At 38.4% G+C, this 20,045-nt stretch overlaps 1 protein-coding gene across 2 annotated transcripts in view; it reads right to left on the bottom strand.

Annotated features, from left to right (window-relative positions):
* Positions 1-20,045, bottom strand: part of SEC14L1 (SEC14 like lipid binding 1) — a 39,782-nt gene that overhangs the window by 14,259 nt on the left and 5,478 nt on the right. For both annotated transcript variants that reach the window (XM_007425040.4, XM_088133414.1), the window contains exons 3-7: positions 4,936-5,085; positions 4,725-4,856; positions 2,372-2,500; positions 1,434-1,665; positions 939-1,048 (exon numbers count right to left, since the gene is read on the bottom strand). In XM_007425040.4, the coding sequence (XP_007425102.1) occupies positions 939-1,048; positions 1,434-1,665; positions 2,372-2,500; positions 4,725-4,856; positions 4,936-5,085 (753 nt within the window). The remainder of the gene's footprint in view (positions 1-938; positions 1,049-1,433; positions 1,666-2,371; positions 2,501-4,724; positions 4,857-4,935; positions 5,086-20,045) is intronic.

Genomic DNA, 20,045 nt, shown 5'->3' with positions numbered 1-20,045 from the left:
AATCTACATAAAACCTATAAAATGGCATATAATTCAAATTAAGACTATGTATAATACAATATCATATAACAGTGATGGTTTAAACAATGCCTATATATTTTAGCAATAATACAGTAAAATTCTATCCTCCACTAAAATGTTTTGATAAAACATAGCAATGAAGACTGAAAAACTAAATAACTGGAGATAATAAATTATAATTTAAATATGGCTATATTTGTTTGGTCTAATTAGCCTTTTCTAGCAGTCAGTTCCTGATGCATTCTATGTCTGACATAAGCTAAAACATCCCCAGTGGCTTTCTTTCCCCATCTACCCTGATCAGGCACCATGCACTGCGGCCTTTGAATTTGCTCCTTCGCCATCCTCCAGCACCTTCCCCTCCCCACTTCCTCTTAGCGTCTGCCAAAAATCTTGTCTTATTCCTGCCCTACCCCCCCACCCCACCCCCAAAACAGAACACACGTTTCAGGTCCATGCCTGAATAAAATGCACATGTTTTGGTCTTGCAAAAAAACACTTGAAACTGATCCATACACAAAACAGTTCATGGACAGAATGTTTTGCGTATCCTTATTTTAGGCAGAAGCCAGAAATCCAAGAACAAAAAGATGACTTTCAGTAGAATGGAGAAGCTAGACAGGAAATATAAAAATGCAGTCCAGAAAATTTTCTACCATAGGAATAGAGGAACATAGAAACATCACGAGGAGGAGGGCTTGGAGGAGGGAGAATCACCCAATACAAGTTCAAACAAATTTAGGAATTTGGATTCTGCACTATGGGAAAGTAAAGATTAGACTTTTCTAATCTAGAAGTAAATAAAGTTCAAGCTAGTTTGTGTTTCTTCCTTTGGACACTGACGTTCTGCCAGACATTCTTGCACATCATGCACTTTTCTGATGGACAGGAAGCCAAAGAGACAGACATCCTCTTACTTTGCCTTTGTGTGTTTCCTGGAGCCACTGCCGAAGCCTGATGAGGCAGCTTTCCTGAAGTGGTGTCAAGTCGCCCAGATACCTCTTGATATAATCCGCATCTAGCTTGTCTGAAAATGTTAAGTATGTTGTTAGAGGTCAATAGAATTGTTTTCTTTGTGCGTACCTCCAGTGGAAGCCCCCATTTGCAGAGCAAACTGAAACGTTCAATTATTTACTATATATATGTCAGCCACTAGTAGTTTTGATAGATATTTTCATCAGTTCTAATCCTTGTAACCTCAACACTGCTAGTTGCCTTCACCCAATTAATACAAATTATGTATCTACTTGATATTCTTGAAAAAGAGATAAAATTGTACAACTGCTAGCCTGCATTTTTTTCTGAATAAATTAATTAACTTGATTCTTTGCTTGTATTCTGAAAGGCCAGCTGAGATTACGATGGATTCACAAAACAGTTATAAAAGAGGACAGGCCAGACAAACTACACACCATCAGGGGTTCCAGCTGCCAGTTCTGATGCATTGTTGCATGTGTTGATTTCCTTGGAGTTCAGTCCCTCTTTAATGGCAGTTTCAGGTATGTTGATTGGAGGGGACAGTGACCGTCTTAAGTGAGCTGTGCCACGTTCAAATGCAAATTTAGCAGGGGGAGTCCAACGAGGAATAAATGTTATACCTTCTTCTTCTAGCTGCTTCAAGTAGTACTCTATTATCTCTTTGCCCTTTCAAAAACAAGACAGTTCTTACATCAATGCATTGTAAGTGCACGTGGCTGGGGTGGGGGAGGGACCACGTAATTAGTTCCTGATTAAAGAAAACTAAGTCTGCTGGAATAGGCAGAAACCTAGTATTATCTCAGATACTTTAGTTCAGTATTACAAATCCTGAAGTAGAGACCTAAGAAGAGAAGAACAAATATATTTCCATGGCTTTCAGCACAAAAGAGAGAGAAGTGAAAAAGAAGCCTTCCGCATCTCTTTGTTCAAGCACAGGCATAACTGCCTTTGAGGCATGAGGGTTATTCCAAGTCATGACATAAGTAACTTCATTCCTTCTAAATATAAACTGTAATGTAGACCATCCTTACTGGCTTAGCACTTAAGGGCCAGCTTCTTCTAAACTGGTATATTCTTCAGCAGAGCATGTATTGCTGTCTTCAGTCATTCCTGCTATTGGACACTTATCTCTGACAAGACCAAAAGACAGGAACTGATGATGACTTCAATATATGCTACTGTGGGATGACCAGAGCTTACCATACTCAGGTGCCCCTACTGCCAATATAATATAGTAGACCGTACCTCTAATAGAAGATGAGAGCAAACACAGAGTATGAAGTCATACAAGGCCAACAAGAACATTCTTAAAAGAACTGAAAACTGTTGAGGACGGAGCAAAATTATTTAGATATAAAACTTAAAAGATCACCTTTTTAATATTGCTGGTGTATTGCTTCATGGCAATCTTTTCTACTGTGCTTTCAAAGCCAAAGAAAGATTTAATATCAAGACTTGCAGATTGCTCAAAACATGTCCAGTCTTCATTGTCTGGGTGCACCTGGAGGATTGAGAAACAAAAGTGGGCACACGGTGTAAGAAAACCCTAATCCAGTATCACAAGGACCTCATTTCTTAAGTATTGGATAATGCATTTTCCTTTTCTTTATTTACAACATTGTGTTCTCACCAACAGAATAGGATGCCCAATATGCAGTAACATTTGTGCAGCTACAAAGTATTGTACTGAACATGAACATGTTGTTTGAAAAAGAATATGCTCTTAAGTCTAAAAGAATTATGGAGTCTAACTTCAAATGTATTCTTTTACAGTCCTTATGCTTTTTAGTGTCATTTAACTCTATGAATAGTAGCTGGTAGTTCCTTGCATTTCTGCAGTTATACCTGAGGACACATAATCTCACCTATTTGCTAATTTTTCAACACTCTCATCAGGATTATAGTCAGTATTACTTTTTCCGGCTTATTCTAAAGAATCTCAACAAAAGGTGCCCAATAACTTCTTACAGGAATTAATCACTGTGTATCATTTAAGTAAAAATGTTTCTAACTTGATTGTATCAGGGTCTACATAAGTTCGTCTAATTCTTCATAAAATAAGTCTGCAAGTTGAAATTTACCACATTTCACTTTTCGGCAATGAAATGTTAGTGCTTTGCTAAACTGTTTGCCTAATAATCACATTTTAAAGCCAATTTTTCTCTATATTTTATGCTCTATTCCTTGAAACCAGCTATAGGAATACTCTACATTTTAGATTACCAGCCAGAATTAAATTGGCTTTTTCCAAGATGCAATTCACTTCTTCATTTCTTCCTTCACAGGGAAAAAGTAAGGTGTTTCCAGCTTGGATCTTAGTTTTTATCATAAGCAAATAGAGTCACAATTACTGCTGAAATGCTGCCATCTCACAGGAAAGGACTGTCTAAAGTCCCTTATCTCCAAAGAGATGGATTTACCAGCACTTAAAGTCTTCAATCCTGATGACTAATCCAGTTTTTTTTTTTTTTAATATCCAAACAATGAGTACAGGCCTAGATTATCTGACTATTTTAGCCTGGTATTTAGATTCTCCTGAATCCATATATTGATGCATTAAATGGGATCCCAGAATTTCAGTCTTAGGATGATCTAAAGCAGTGTTTCTCAACCTTTGGGCTGAAGAAATTGTGTATTACTGTGAACCTCCATAACTATCCTTTCTGCAAAAGTGACTTCCCTTTTAGGTTAAACTAGGATTGTATGAAGAGAGAAATTCAAGTAGAAGTGACAGATTTTTAAACGTAGAATTACTTTGCTCATTAGCAGAGTCTGATCATGAGCCAATAATTTCTCTGAATGGGATAAAATCTAGGAATATCTACAAGGCAAGTGACAAATCTGCATTATTTCAAGTCTTGGGAATTAGATTTTCCTCAGATCAGAATTGCCAATAAAAATGACAACTCCTCAGTATCATAGAGCAATTTATATCACAATTTGTCTTAAAGTGATCCAAGGAAAACCATGGATACTTGAAAGCTAAATGAACATTAATACAGGAATGTGTACTCTATGTAATTTAATTGCCAACTTAAATCAGTATGAGAATTCTGGGTTCTGACTGCTAATACATACCAGTTTTAATGTATTCCATACATTTCTAGCATATGAGCACAGACATTTATGACAAGATTGTTTTATTTTTTTGCACTGTACTTCTGTCCAAAGCAAGAAAATTGTGCCCCATGAGTTAAACTGCTGGAGATTGACAGGAATTCTATTGTGCAACAAATAATTACTTTCTACTATTTTCCATCTGTTCTCTGGACATGATGCCAGACAGTCATGTTAACTTCAAAGACCTATAGCTTTAGGGACTACCTATTTCAGCATGAATCTTTTTGGAGAAAACAGATGCAGGGGAGGGCTTCTTAAAAATGTCTCCAATTTCAGAGGTTTGCCTGTTGGGTACATTCTTCTGCATTGTTCCCAAGCTCCCTTCAAGCGCTGTGCTTAGTTCTCATCACTCTGCTTTTAGAAAAGTAATCAAGAAATTCTCTTTAACCAAGTCTTTAGAGCTGGATCAATAATAATGTTATCTGGGTTAACCATGCTTTTAATTGTTTTATATTTTGTGTCTTTGGCAGCCTAGATAGGAAAAGCAGAACCATAAGTAATTGAAACCATAAAAACTATAACAAAGAATGCCTTAACTAGAAAGGACCAGAGACAAACCTTCTTAGAAAGACCATAATATAAAATTCAAGCCTACCCTTACTCACCGTATAAGAGCATTTTTCATTAATGACAACTCTGTTTGAGAAAGTTTCGTTGTGGGCCTCTATGTGTAAAGTGCGATCTCTTCTATTCAAGGAGTTCTTTTGGATAAAGTAAACATAATCTACCCCTGCAATCTGAGAAGGAGAACAGAGATGAATTTAAGAAGCAGCCTTACAGATGGCTATTTGGACATCTAACTTGACTCAATGTTACCTTTTTCAGGAGCCGTGGGGCATCTACATCCAGTTTACAGCGTCTTTCAATCACGTGAATTGCTCTGTCATCACTCTTGAACTCATTCACAGTATCACTGCCTACAAACATAGGGATGAGAGGGCAAGTGGGAAACCTTCTTTCATATGCCTGTAAGAAAAGAAGAATATACATCAACCTCTGCTACAAGACTCTCTAGGCAGCATTTCACATGCTTGTTAAACTGATCACAGATGTCCTCTTCATTTCAGTAAATGAGTAAATCCTATTAAATAGCTTGCGTATCTTACATATCTATCAAGAGCTGTGTGAGGCACTGGAGGAAAATCTTTGCACAATTATCTAGTTTTCCCAAGTACTTCCTTTGAGACTAATAAAGACATCTAAAGTTTGTTCATTCCATACTGGTTGTCCCCAAGCATAACAATACAAATTCATCTCAGAATTGGAGCATCCATTTTCCAGCTTGTATTCATGCCTAAGTACATACAGGTAGTCCTCAACTTATGACAGCAATTGGGACCAGAATTTCTGCTGCTAAGGGATGCAGTTGTAAAGCTAGTGATAACAATCCCTACTGTGCCAGTTGCTATTGTTAACCAAATCCCACTGTTAGGCAAGGCAACTTCCTACCAGCTTCCCAAAACCAAAGTCAGTGGGAAAGCCAGCAAGTCCCAGGACAGCAGGCAGGTTTAAGGTGCATGAGGGTGCCTGAGGGATGAGGCATGGGGCGGGTTGGGTGCAATGCGGGTCAGAGAGGGTGCGGCAAGGCTCAGGGAGGGTGCACAGGGTCTACAAGTGGAGAGGACTGGGGGAGGGTGTGTGGGTGAGGGAGGCTTACCCCAGTGACTTGCGACCTTCCTTACTGGCTTCCCCACTGACTTTCTGGGGAAGCCGGCAGGGAAGGTTGCAAATGGCTATCACGTGAGTGCATAAGTGCAAACTGGTTGCTAAGTGCCAAGATTGTGTTCACATGACCATGGAGGTGCTGGGATGATCGGAACTCCAAGGACTGGTCATAACCACCATTAGTTCAGTGCCATCGTGACTTCCAATGGTCACTAATGGTGGTTATGACCAGTCCTTGGAGTTCCAGTCATCCCAGCACCTCCATGGTCATGTGAACACAATCTTCAGTTTTTCATTTCATTATGCACTTTCATTAGCTCTAAAATTTTGTTCCTTTTTCTGTTTTGATCTGAGCTTTTAACTGGTTATCTGCATCAATGATTCACTAGTCATTTTCTAGTTTTTGTTAGTTTCACATCTGTAAATTTTCCCCTACTTATTTCATGTCTATAACTTGTTTTACTTCTCTGACAACTTTTGAATCCTGTGCTTGTTCCTACCAATTCTGTTTCTCTTTTTCCTTTCAATGATTTTCACTCTTTTTCTCAGTTTTTCACTAATGGATTATGATTAGAATCTATATTAGGTGCTGTGTATATTTTTGCCCCAATATCACTAAATCTTGTATTAATAAGAATGCAATCTATTTTATTTCTGACTGTATGTTCTTGGCAAATATCCAAGTGTATTATCTCCTACATGGTAATGTATAGAAAGTATTGATAACTACATCTTGTTGTTTTTCACAGAACTTGCCCCAGATGTTCACCACATTCATTTCTAATATCTAATCCAAGTTCTTCTATCAGATCGTCATATTTATCTATTCCCACACTTCTGCATTGAAGTCACCCATTAAGATGATTTGTTTGTGTATGTGTTGTGTGCATTTAACGGTAGCATGCTTTTAACTTCTTAGCATTTCTTTATTATATCCTCATTTTTATTTGCTATAAGGGCATACATCTGGGTGTTAACATTGACATGGTGTGCTGCTAATTGTAACACCATGATACAATCCAATTTCAGTATAAACTTTAAAATACTCCAGCATAATACATATTACTATTTCCAGAAAAAATATTTTTCAATTTATTGTACTAAGTTGCCCAGATACTTCCCAACACATTTCACTTATTCCTAGGATATCAATTTGTAATCTCGCCATCTCTCTGGTGGCATTCATGAGCTTTTCTATTTTGTATAAAATTGTATCATTCCAGGTTGCGGTCTTCTGGCAAAACTTCACATCTCCTGACTACCTAAGGTCTGCCAGGTACTCAAGTTTTTTTATTGCCTTCTGCAGATATTGCTCCACTATATAAAAATTATCAAGCAGAAAGTACCAATGCTCCTCTCTTCTCACAGAAAGCTGGACATTAGTTTTTTTTTTTAAAGTTCCTTCCTCTTTAGCCTCTAAACATGCTAGTTTCAATGTGAAGGAACATATTCCTTTACCTTGGACATAGATTTAACACCTAAGTTATAAACATGAATTCTAAGAATTCATTTAGGCACAATAGTGAATCAAACTGTGGAAACCCACCTCTAATGCTAAAGATTAGAAACATATTTCGAAGCTGGGATATATAAATAGTAATACATTTGTAGTTTTAGAATTCAGAAATACATCTGAAGTAGCCACTTTTGCTAATGGCTTAGAAATCATAGGAGAACTGAGAAGTAAATTCACAAATCATCTGACCTATGAAAGAAGTTCCAGCTCCCTAGCCTTTCTGCTTACTGCCTCTCAGCTATTATCAGAACTAAAAACCTTGAAAATCCCCCCCCCCAAAAAACCCCACACATTGCACACAAATGCAAAAATTCATACCAAATTCAGAATCTGTTTCACACTTAACTGTTGGTAGATGAAAAAGGGTAACCATACATAACAGCTAGAGCCTCTTTGGCTGAAATTATAACAGTTGTCGTATGTAGCACCCATGCTTGAAGGAGGTAGTTTGCTCAATACCAAAGACTGCATGTAGGTCTATTATATGTAGGTCTAACCTGCATTATTATTAAACCTTTAAAAATGGAGTGTGTTAATATGCTGTGCAACTAGCCAATTTTATAATGCTTTCATGAAGATGACTAGGCAGGTACTTCTAATTTAACTTTAAAATGTTCAGCACATGTATGTCTTCAACAGAGCTGTGTGAGGCCAGCTGCGGTGGCATTTCATTTTCCAAGAGCAGTTTTTGGCATGGTGTGTATGACAAAATCTGGCATCAGCTGCAACTGAACAAGGCCTTCAGATATTATTTCCCAGCTTAAAATTTTAACTTGAACCATAAATATACAGTTGCTTAGCAACCACAAGATTTGCAATTAGCTACTTTTTCAACCAGAATGTAACCCTATCAAACTGTTTCCTGCTTGCATCATTTTATGACACATTTGCATTAATTTTAAAGATTTTATATAAGATTCTAGTGATATCACCAAAGTGTGCCTGAATGAATTACCCTAAGTGTGCTAAAAGGGTAAAGCAGGTAGATTGTTTAAATGGCATTCTTGTGTTTCCTTATCTTAAGACAAGAGTGAGCAACCTGTGGCCAAATGCAGCCCCCTTGCTTAATATTGGCAGTAAAATGATTAAATTGAAACCATTATGTTTTTTTGGTGTTTTTTCTACGTTTTTGCCTTCAAAGTTAAAGGCAGGAAAGGGATCAAGAAGCCTCTTGGAGACCTTCCATTTTTATTCCACCCTTTAACTCCCCATCCCTGCCAAACAACCCAAAATGTCCTTTTTATTATTATTATTTTTTGAGCGGGGAGCTGATTTCAATCTGTTTTGGGGGAGGAACTTAAGGGAATGGGATCAGAAGACATCATGGAGGCAAACTGTTCTTGTTGCTTTTCTTAACACTCCCGCCCAACCACCCCCAGGAAAATGATTTTAAAAGAATTAAAAGTACTCTGAGAAAGAGTAATACTAGGCCATTTAGAGGGGAATTTAATCCCATGCCTATTCCACCCTTAACCCACAAACAAATCTTCCTGATCCTTTCCAATGACATCACCACATCAGCAAACCATTTCCTAGGTCCTCAGGAAGGTTGGGGGATTAAATTGTGACCCTCTAAAAATCACCTGCCCCTACCTTAGAATGTCAAATCATCTTGCAAACCCCAGATTTAAGGATGACAACTTTGAACTAAGGAGTCACTACAGGTCTCTGGTGCTAGAACACTGACTCTGAGTTTGAGAGTTCAAAGTTACATACATTTTTATAATCTCTTAATAGTTTTCCCATGCACTACAAAGGTCATTGGGTCAGAGAAAGCTACATGGAGTGATAAATACACTTTGGATGTCACCTGGGACAAGGCAAGTAAATTGACAGTTTGGAGAATGAAGGAAAGTTCATTTGTCCTAAGGGCACAGACAACTGCATACTGTCAACTCTGCCATATTCTATACTGTGTGTTCATTTTATACAATTTGTTGTTGTGATGGAAGGCATGAGCAGGGAGGATTCTGGGAGGAAGCTTCAAGGTTACAGAGGGGGGGAAGTGACATTCCAAGCATCTCCTCAGCCCACAGCTGGACTCTGTGAAAGTCAAGAGAAAGAGTCTGGCCCCTCCCTAAGGGCTTGATGGTTATCGTTGCTCTCGTTGGGGAATTAGAGTTAGTCTGGCAAGATTCTGTCTGTTAGGTGCAAGCTAATAAAGAAGCAGAGCTGATTTCCAGACTGTCTCGTGTGATTCTTGGGCTGAACCTGACAGTTGCCATATTAACATAAAAACAAACAAACAAACAAACAAACAAACAGGAGGACTCCTGTTTTCCTAGACTTAATTAAAAAGCCAACCATTAGCACATCCGCAAACTAGAGAGCAGCTGCTGCAGTATGGCCTATCCCAGTTAAATTCTGATAACCCACTGACTGCAGTATTTCAGAAGAATGTGTGCAACCTGGAGAAATTCAGCTTTCACAATCTGGTATTTGTTTCCACACATCTATGGTTATTTACAAGGCCCTTATCGCTGCTGGAAAAGCTGTGACCTTTTGTTCTTCTGTTATGTATTTCTTGCCTAGCTAGGGGCAACTCACTAAACTGGAATGAGATTATCCATCACACAGCCACAGCATCCCAAACAGTGTGCTAACAACCAAAGCAGGGCTAATGTCAGCATGAGAGGAGTGTTTCAAAGACCCTTTTTATAAGCTTCATGCTATATTGGGAAATTTTAAGGGGATCAGTAAGATGGTGTTAATGGGGCTCTATTCCTTTATGCTGATGCTATAGCTTTCTAAAAATAATACAGGATATGAAAGCCACCTGCTCCCTCCTCTAAAACAAACAAAGGTCTGCCAAGAAACCACATGGGAGCTGAAACCCATATAAATATTGCTAAATGCCACTCACGGGGGAATAGTGACAATTATTTTCATCTGACAGTACAGGTACTCCAAGAGAATTAATGTATCAATAGTGTACCTCTTAGGCACAAAAAGCTACATCCAGTAATTATACATACCAGCTTAAAGTTACCAAGAATTTCCCCTGATAAGTGAATAGCAGAGATGGTATAAAACACCCAGGGATATGGTTGTGCCATTTCTATATCACTAATAGTATAATATTCTATGAATCACATTAATCGTATTAGAAGTGTACAAATATGAGAGGCATACCAGAAAATTGTGTACCTAAGATCAATAGGGGTTGGCAATATAAGTATCAAGCTAATTTTTTTTTAAGTATAGCTTCCTCCTTGTTACCTTTTCTTCCTTCATGCTTTGTTAATTTCCTCTTCTATTTTATAGCTTGACCACCCCACTAAATGCAGAAACCAACTCTTTTGTGCTTTGAAGCATACCAACTATTTCTATGTCTTGCCTAATGTAGATCCCTCCATCGAATTATCTAACTTTGTGCCTCCAAAGTGAATATAGCACCATCCATGCTTCAGCAAGATAAAGATCTCATCTTTACTATAACTACTACTTAGAAAAGACAATCTTAAATAATCCTAGACATCTTTTTCCCCTCAACTTTTCTTCCTCACAATTCAACTTATCAGCTGCTCCACTGTCGTGTCACTACTCCCTTTTGCATTCAATACTGATTACAAATAACTTTGCTACTTTTAAGATAAGGTTTTCATGTCTTGCTCAAGAACATATAAGTATTTGTCATTTATGTGTAACCTGCTGGTTATATATTGTTGGCAACAACTTAAAACTATTAGAAAATCTTGACTGTAGCTCCTAGTAACAAAATGCATATTTATAATAGCAGTTCATACCTTGTATACAATTTTGATTGCAATGTTAGTAAGAACATTAAAAACTAAATGGGACTTCAGTTTTTATAGACCAACACCATCACCCTAAGGAGACTTGTGCAGGTAACTAAGCTATTCCAAAACTGTATAATGGATTACAAAGAGATTTTTTTTTTAGAAAACATTCTTAAATAATTTTGGTGAAGTAGACCTGTTTAAGACATCAAGACATAGAACTTCATGTATGGCATTTCCTGTAAGAGGCTAATAACAAAATTAATTACAGAGATTCATATAAAGGTAAACTGAGGTTGAATACTTCACACATTTCTTTATAAGATGTGAATAAGCATTTCTTCTAACCCCTATTCTTTGAGTAACCCATCCAAAAAGCCTGGAAGTACTGTATTAACAAATGAATCTGAAAGAAGCCATTCACATTCAGTTCTACTCCTTACAACAAAAAGGGACATTTCACAAAACATGAGAAATGATTACAGAAACAAAAATAGTATTCTGAACTAGATAATCTAACTTGAAGCAATGTCAAGCAAAACTGTATGTGTAACAAAATAAAAAAATATTAAATGAACAGATTCAAAATTCATTCTTGGGGCTGAAGGAAGAAGATGTACTAGCAGAGCAAGTTCTTGAACTGAGTCCAACACTGATGTCACTCACATTTCCCATCACATGGAGAAACACAATATGTTTTGGAAAAGTAAGAAATTCCATCAGGAAACTCATTACTTATTCTGCTATTGTGGTTCAAACATGTCCAAATGCCATGACACTTATTCCCACCATCTTGTGGGATTCAGGAAGTTAAGAATATAACAACCACATCCTTTGTAATCATTCAGGGTGTACACATTCTCCAGTATTTATTAAAGCAAGAACATGATAACATCTCTGCCTGTTATTGTGTTGAAATCACAGTTTGCATTAAGAAGGGTCATTATGTTAAGACAGCTTGAAAATGGGTTGCCTTATTAATTCATACAGAATCTACTTACTGTATATTTGAAAGTTCTGAAATTTCTGATTTGGGTTCCCCAAACTCTCAAATGTTTTCCTTTGCAACATTTCTTCTTTTCACATTTGACATGATGATGAATATTTTATAGCACTAGGCAATCAAGCATATTAATCCTGAGAGTTATGCCACACCAATAACACTTTTAAAAATGTTTTACCCACAGTTGCAGATGAAGACATCTTTGTAACACAGCCAACAGCCCATAAATTCATAATCCATAAATATAGTTAATTGCCTCTCCCATTATTCTCCGTGATCTCTTCATCCATTAATCGAAGAATAGAAATGTTATTAAGTTTCCTAATTAATTTAGTTTTCTACATTCAGTTCCTGTAAGATAATATTTCTTTATTGTACTGCTGCTTAGAGATCTTCAAATTATGGGTTAATGGGTATTAATCAGTAACATGACATTTTAGCAAATTAGAAGAAAGAAAAGTGCCCTGAAAGATGGCAAAATAAAGAAGTACTAAAATGCACACATGAACAAATTCAGTGTGATTAGATTCCTAGGTCAATTTCATAATCTGAGCAATAATGCTCTCTCCTTTCAGTCCCATAATTATTCTAGTTGATGTAAAAATCTAATTAGATTAGTACTGGTTAGTACTTGGATGGGGAACCATCCAGAAAGTCCAAGTTAGACTAGGAAATTAAAAAAAAGAAGAAGAAAGCAATGGGAAAATATTTCCACCTCATTGCTAGGAAAGCTGCATTATTGTGCCCATGTAAATCATCATAAATTGAGCACAACTTGAAGATGATATTACTTATATAGTACAGGTAGTCCTTGCTTACTGAAGGTAATTGGGACCAGGAACTCTGTCACTAAGCTAGGTCTAGTGGTTAAGGCACCAGGCTAGAAAGCAGGAGACTGTGAGTTCTAGTCCCGCCTTAGGCATGAAAGTAAGCTAGGCGACTTTGAGCCTCTCTCTCTCTCTCTCAGCCCAACTCACCTCACAGGGTTGTTTTTATAGGGAAAATAGGAGGAGGAAGAAGTATTAGGTATGCTTGCCACTTTGAGTTATTTATAAAAATAATAAAGACAGGATAAAAAAAAATCTAAGTAACGTGGTCATAAGGCACGACATCACATGAACACTCCAACATATGATGGCAGTTCTGGCAGTCCCAGTTGCCATCGTTAGGTGAATCCTACGCAGTTGCAGCATCCCACAGTCATGTGATTGCATTTGCAACCACCTGCCAGCTTCCCCATTGACTTTGTTTGTCAGAAGCAGGTAGTGAAGGTCGCAAATGGTGATCATGTGATACTGTGACATCATAATTGCAAGCTGGTTGCCAAGTGCCCAAATTGTGATCATGTGACTGCGGGGACACTGTAACAGCCGCAACTATGAGGACCCATCATATGTACCTCTCGTTCAGCACCGTCATAACTCTGGTTGCTGAAGGAGTGGACATTAAATGAGGACTACCTGTAATGAATAGGCATCAAAGGGTAGAACAAGAAGATATTGTAGACAAAAGAACATCAGATTTTTGTCTGCCTCTTCTTTCATCTATTATAGCAGATAGATAAAAGACAATGTTTTAACAATAGGTAAAACATTGCAATATTGGAAAGCTACTTATATTTTGCAGAAAAACTCACTGCATGAGGCACTACATTATTCTTAAATGTCACAGGAGAGACATTTAAGACCTGAGGCTATGTTCTGGAGTTGAATAATGACAATATAATTGGCAAGAAGCATAGATGAATATTTCCTCACTAAAAGTATGGTTACTATGGCCTCCCTGTAGTATAGTATGCACGTATGAATTAATTTATATCCTGCCTGTTCCTTTGCTTGTCTGCATACTTAAAACAATTTTGGCAGAGTTATTGATAATGCAGAGATGCACCCACAGACATTTTCAAAAATAAGCTAGTTAAAAGTTACATCACAGTTTAAGCCTTGAGTATGATGCCACAATGCAGTTCACTTGGGCATTTAATGCATACTTAGACCTCCTTTTCATGGCCATATATGTAATGGAGTACATAAACCCAACACTTCTATGTGATAGCCAAACAAAGCACAATATTGTGACATGTTTTCAGGTTCAAAAACAACAAAACACGCATTATATTAAGAACTGTCTTTTCAAGAAGTAAGGCACCTATCTTAAGGTTATATTCAGTGGCAGATTTAATGCTTTGTTAGTCAGAAGTAGAATTCTTACTAACAAAACAATGCTGCTTATCTACAGGATAGGGGTTAGGCAGCCATTATCTCTTTATTTTTCCCATTTCAATTTATCCTTTGAAGTGAGGATAAACCAGAACATTGACAAGTGTTTATATTTGGTGGTATTCCAAAGTATTTCCTTCCCTTAGAAAAAATTAAATTATTCTGAAAACTCCTCAATTCAATACACTTATTATGCCACTTTCCTGATAATCCAGCAGAACTAAACTTCTCTAGTTGTTCCTTTTTTATTATAACAAAGGTGTCATCATACATGAAACTACCAACAACATCTTCAAAGGAATAAAATTCACCAGAGAGGAAGAAAACAATAACACGCTACCCTTCCTGGATATCCTCATCAGCAGAGGAAACAACAACAAATTAGAAACCCAAGTATATCGGAAAACAACCCACACTAACCAAGTACTCCATTACCAAAATAGCAACCCAACCTCCCGCAAGAGGAGCTGTGTAAGAACATTATTCAAGCCAGCACAAACGCACTGCAGCAACCTGGAACAGCAGAAAAAGGAAACAGACTGCCTATACAACACCTTCCAACAAAAAGAATATCCACACAACTTTATCAAAAAGTGCCTGACCACTCAACCTACAACAACACGAGCTATGAAAAGGATCTCACTGCCATACATCAGAAATGTCTCAGAAACTACCAACAGACTATTACAGCCACATGGCATCTCTGTAGCACACAAGCCAACTAAAGCCCTCCAAAACATCTTAAGTAAACCAAAAGACCCAGTAGCCCAAGAAGAAAACACAGGAGTCATCTAAAACATACAGTATAAGGACTGCAACAACCACTATGTAGGACAGACAGGCAGAAGGCTAGCAGAGCGCATCCATGAACACCAACTAGCAGTCAGAAGACACGATGAAAACTCCTTAATCTCACAACACTTGGACAGACTTAACCATAGTTTCAGCTGGGAAACTGTCAGCATCTTAGACCAAGCTAAATCCAAACATGCAAGGGAATTCCTGGAAACTTGGTATTCAGACAAGGCAGCCATCAACAGACCCATAGAGATAAACAGCATCTACGCACTATTCAAAAGAGGCAATATAAGGAAACAAAAGACCAGAATGCCACTGTATATAAACAGAGAGCAAACCCCATTCCATTCTAGCACTGAAAATGTTACCTAGCCGGGCAAGAAAACAACCAAGCTCAGAGAACCCCAAGGACTCCACAATATGCTTACAATTAGTGAATGAGCCCAGAACTTTATCAGACTATAGTTTATTTTGAGCAGAACACCTTCTTTCCAAACAGCAATCCAAGCATCATTACCCAATCTGTCTTCATCCAAGAAGCATTATTTTGCCTTGGGAACAGTCCTTTTAATGTTATTTCTGCTATTAAACAAATTTGAGTCAGATTACCAAGAATTTCTATTATACATACAACTTCTACTAGTCCATCTAAATCAACTTTATACTTGCTCCTTAACCTGGTGGGACTTTTGTTAGCAATTGTATCCTATTATTTTTCTATGTTGTCTCCAACGGCTTTCATGACAAACAGAAAGTTGCCTTGAAATCTAAAATAAAAAGAAATCTGTAGATTTGAAAGCAAGCAGATTTCTACATAACTTCTACTTCCATTCAAAAAAAAAATAATCCTGGGATTTGTATACATGACAAAGTTATAATTAATCTTAGGAAATTCTGCCACGTATGATACTTCAGCTTTTGCGGTGAGGGTGCCAAAGCTGGGTGAAAATTAGAGATGGACCACAGAAGACAGATGATGAAGAATGCTGAAGGTGACTGCAGAGAGCTCAGGAAGGGCTGGAGTGCATTTGGATGCACTCTGAGCCATGGCTGCTGTTGCAGGGCTTCATGGTAGCTGTGGAAGACAATAACATTGAAAGTCTCCAGGGCAGTCTCCCAGGTGGCATGGTAGAAGTGATACTTGGCGGACTGTAGGGGAACAGGAGCTAGCTGGAGGGCCAAAAATGGAGTGGCAGCAGAAGCAGTGCCATTGATCAGCTATTGGAAACTTGGTGATATGGCTGAGCTAGGGCTGACTCTTAGTGGGATCTCAGCAGCAGCAGCGTGTTCATCTGAAATCAATCTCCTAGCAGCAGTGTTCTCAAAATCTGGTTGCAGAAGAGAACAAACTTTCAAACTGTGAACTGAGCCAGTTCTGACAGACGGTGCTGATGGACTGGCAGTGACTGAGATGGAGGTGTCTGCTCTCCTTCCAGATGGGGGAGTATGGTGGGTGCATTTGGGGGTTTGGGGAAATAGCTCAGACAAGGGACCTGGAGAATTAGATCAGCCAATTGGTTAAGGTGGTTGTGTCATCTGAGTGTTAGATGGGACACTTTGACCTGGGAGAGAGATGCCAGAAGTTGGAGGGAGAGGAGGTCTGCCAGGAGCAAAGAGCTGACAATAACATAATGGTAGTGAGAGGCAGTGAGAAATATGATGGGAAACAGAGGAGGAAGCTCTTGGGAAGGCAGCCTTGGTATCTAAACTAGATTCTGTGTTCCAGATCTGAGCTCTGCCCCAATACCCTATCACTGGACCCTCAGTGGCCCAGATTTCTGGGTGGATGGCTATGGAGGAGAGTGTCCCCTTCTGTAAACCTGTCCACTGGGTTTCAAGCACAGCACCAGCCACAACCCCAGTACAGGAGCAGTAGAATGGCCTTAGTTATCTGGGAGGCTCTGGTGGTTTTCACAGGCACTGCTCTGTAGATAACAGAAATGAAATCCTGTTTATGAAAACCACAAAGGCTCTTGGGATCAAATGGGATTGCTGCTGCTATGCCAGCCTCTCTGCAATATAGTGGCTTTCATGGCTGAGCTGTTTAATGTTGCGGCTGGGTTGATGGTGGAGTTCCTAAGATTTATGGTACTGAGGGACTTCAGTCTACCTTCCTTGGGTGCAGAGTCAGTGGCTTGAGAGTTTATAGCCACAATGAAACTGACCCAATTTGTTGAGGACCCAACACAAGATCCAGGGGGCTGCAACCCTGCTGCCCTATATAAGATGTCACATACCTGTTTTTTTCCCTTAGGCATTGGGCCAGGGCATTAGATGAGCCCACTTTAAGGGGTTAACAGGTAGAAATGTAATTGGCTTCATCCACAATATGTTTTTAGTTTCTTGCTCTGATATTTTTGTTCGTTGCTTTTAACCTGATGTTAGCCACTCAGAGTTGCATTTGCTAGCAGGGCAGCCATATAAATTGAATCAATCAATCAATCAATCAATCAATCAATCATTTTTAGAATCACACAGTTGATGATGATTCACAGGCATTCCAGTTTAAGCACTTTCAATTGATGGAAATCAACTTCTTATTCCATCCCAGATCATGCCATCAATGAAACTGCAAGTGAAGGAATACCATATTAAGAGTCTCAAGAGTTTCAGTTATAACAATGTTTCAATCTAAAAAAAGAAGTACAGTGGTACCTCAGGTCACGAACTTAATTCGTTCTGCAACTCTGGTCACAACCCGAATTGGTCGCGACCCGAATCAAATTTTCCCATAAGGTTCAATGTAAATACGGTTAATCCATTCTGACCCCTACGAATTTGGTCGCCAACCGATTCTGGTCGCGTCCCAAATCAAATTTTCCCATAAGGTTCAATGTAATTACGGTTAATCTGTTCTGAACCATACGTATTTTTTTTAAAAAACCACAAAAATATGAAACAAAATACAGTACAGTGCAGTACGAAGAGAGAGAATGCTAACCTTGCTCGAGGCGACTTCTGGCGTGGAGGACAGGAAGGCGGTGGGGAGGTGGTTATTGCTTGGAGGGAGAGTCCCCCTCCCTATAGGAAGCCACGACCACGTGTCACAGTAGGGAAAATGGCGACAGATCCTGTTCGTCACCCGATACGGAGTTCGCGGACGGAAGCAAAATTTTGCGAACGGTGCTGTTCGTGACCCGAATTGGTCGTGAACAGAAACGTTCGTGACCCGAGGTACCACTGTACTATTAAATAGCTATAGCATAAGAAAACAATAGTTATAATCTATATAATTTCAGCTCACAGCAATCAAGCGAAGACTTTTGCCTCTCTAAGAATGGAAGAAAACTTTTGTTTAATCACAGACCAATTAAGCAACCATTGACAAGAAAGTATTGCCTCTATTTTCAGCAGTAAATAAATAATCAGGATCAATCCTGCTCTACTACTTTCTATTCTGGACATATTTCAGAATGCTAGAAATCCAAATCAGTATAATAAATATTGCCAACCTAGTAACTCATCATAATTAAATACATTCTTTGACTTTTCTGACGTTCCATCTCACTGAATAAGTTTGCTTTATTAAGAACAGTGCAAAGAAAATTCATCCTTTACCCTTTCATAAAAAATTATTTCCTACGTTATGTTTGCTTATAGCTTATCCCTGACCAGCTCTGACTATAAATCCTCAAGGTATGGATTAAGATGCTTTAAAGTTTAACATCCAAAATGGTGTTAATACATATTTTTAGGACTGACCTCTGGGAGCCCAGAACTTAATATTTAGGAGCCCTAGATATATTTCATATAATTATTTTTTTATTTGATTTATTTATGCTGGGGACTTTAAATAAAAAAAAACATTTCCCCAAATGTATCTGCTAATCAGAGCTCTGTATGCTTTGAACTATGAATGAAGACATTCTTACGAAGTTTTAAAGCCATCTGTAAACTGCTTTCTTTGTCCATTTCAACATTCAGGAAAGTGAATACATTCATTTGATATAAGGTGCCTTTTTCTGAACCCTATTCAGAAGTCATAGGTGCAGTGGAGATGTAACAAAAATCAGTGATCAGAGCAATCACTGAAAGAGATATATTTGAAAGGTCATTGAACAGTTGCTAGTAATGAAGAACAACATGGCACAATCAATTTGCACGCAGACACAAAACTTACTAGAACGGGACTTTACAAGACAGTCTCTGTAATTTATATAGCATCACAGAATACAGAACCTGGATGGAACTTTACTGTATAGGTCATCTAATCTTAGCCCCTTATTAAGTACAAGAATCCAGTAAACCACCCCCAGCACAGAGCTCCATTTTAAAGCGGAGGTTATAAAGGCTCCACTGGAAGAAAAGCAGCCTTTACTGTCAGGAACTTCCCCTTAATGTTCATTCTGAATCTCCTTTCTTTTACATTAGCCAGTGGTCCTTGTCTTGCTCTTGGTTTCAATAGAGAACAGACACCTCCCCCACATGACATCTTTTCATTATTTGTGGATTGTTATCATATAGCTCCTTAGCTTTCTTTTTCGCAAGCTAAACATGCCCAGCTCTTTTAACTAATCCATATAGGGCTTGGTTTTCATATCCCTTATCATCCTGGTAGTTCTCCTCTGAACATGCTCCATCTTATTCATGTTCCTTTGTTTCGCCCAGAACTGAACACAGTACTTTAAGTATAGTCTTACCAGTCTAGACTACCACAAAACTATCCCCTCCTGTGATCTGAATGGAACACCTCTTTATCTGCATCACACTGCTAGTTCATGTTCAGCTAACAGTCCACCAGTACGCCTAGAAACTTCTCACATGCAATGCTCCCTAAGCCAGGTCTCTCCAATCCTGCATCTGTGTAGCTGACTTTTCCTAGCCAAATGTATGACTTTACACTTGTCAGAGAAATATCATTTCACTGCATTTGACCCAATGTTCAACTTTCTGATGGCCATACACTGAGTATTTCAATGAGGATCTCCTGGAAGGCAAGTTTGGTACCAGCTCTGCAGCTGAGATACATTAAAGTTCTGTTGCTA

The sequence above is a fragment of the Python bivittatus genome, unplaced genomic scaffold, assembly GCF_059951505.1.
Source record: "Python bivittatus isolate LINGU-HERP-01145 unplaced genomic scaffold, Pbiv_v1 ctg000080_np1212, whole genome shotgun sequence".
NCBI classification, from domain to species: domain Eukaryota; kingdom Metazoa; phylum Chordata; class Lepidosauria; order Squamata; family Pythonidae; genus Python; species Python bivittatus.
The sequence above is the reverse complement of the archived record's forward strand: the minus strand, read 5'-3'. Positions and strand labels throughout refer to the sequence as shown.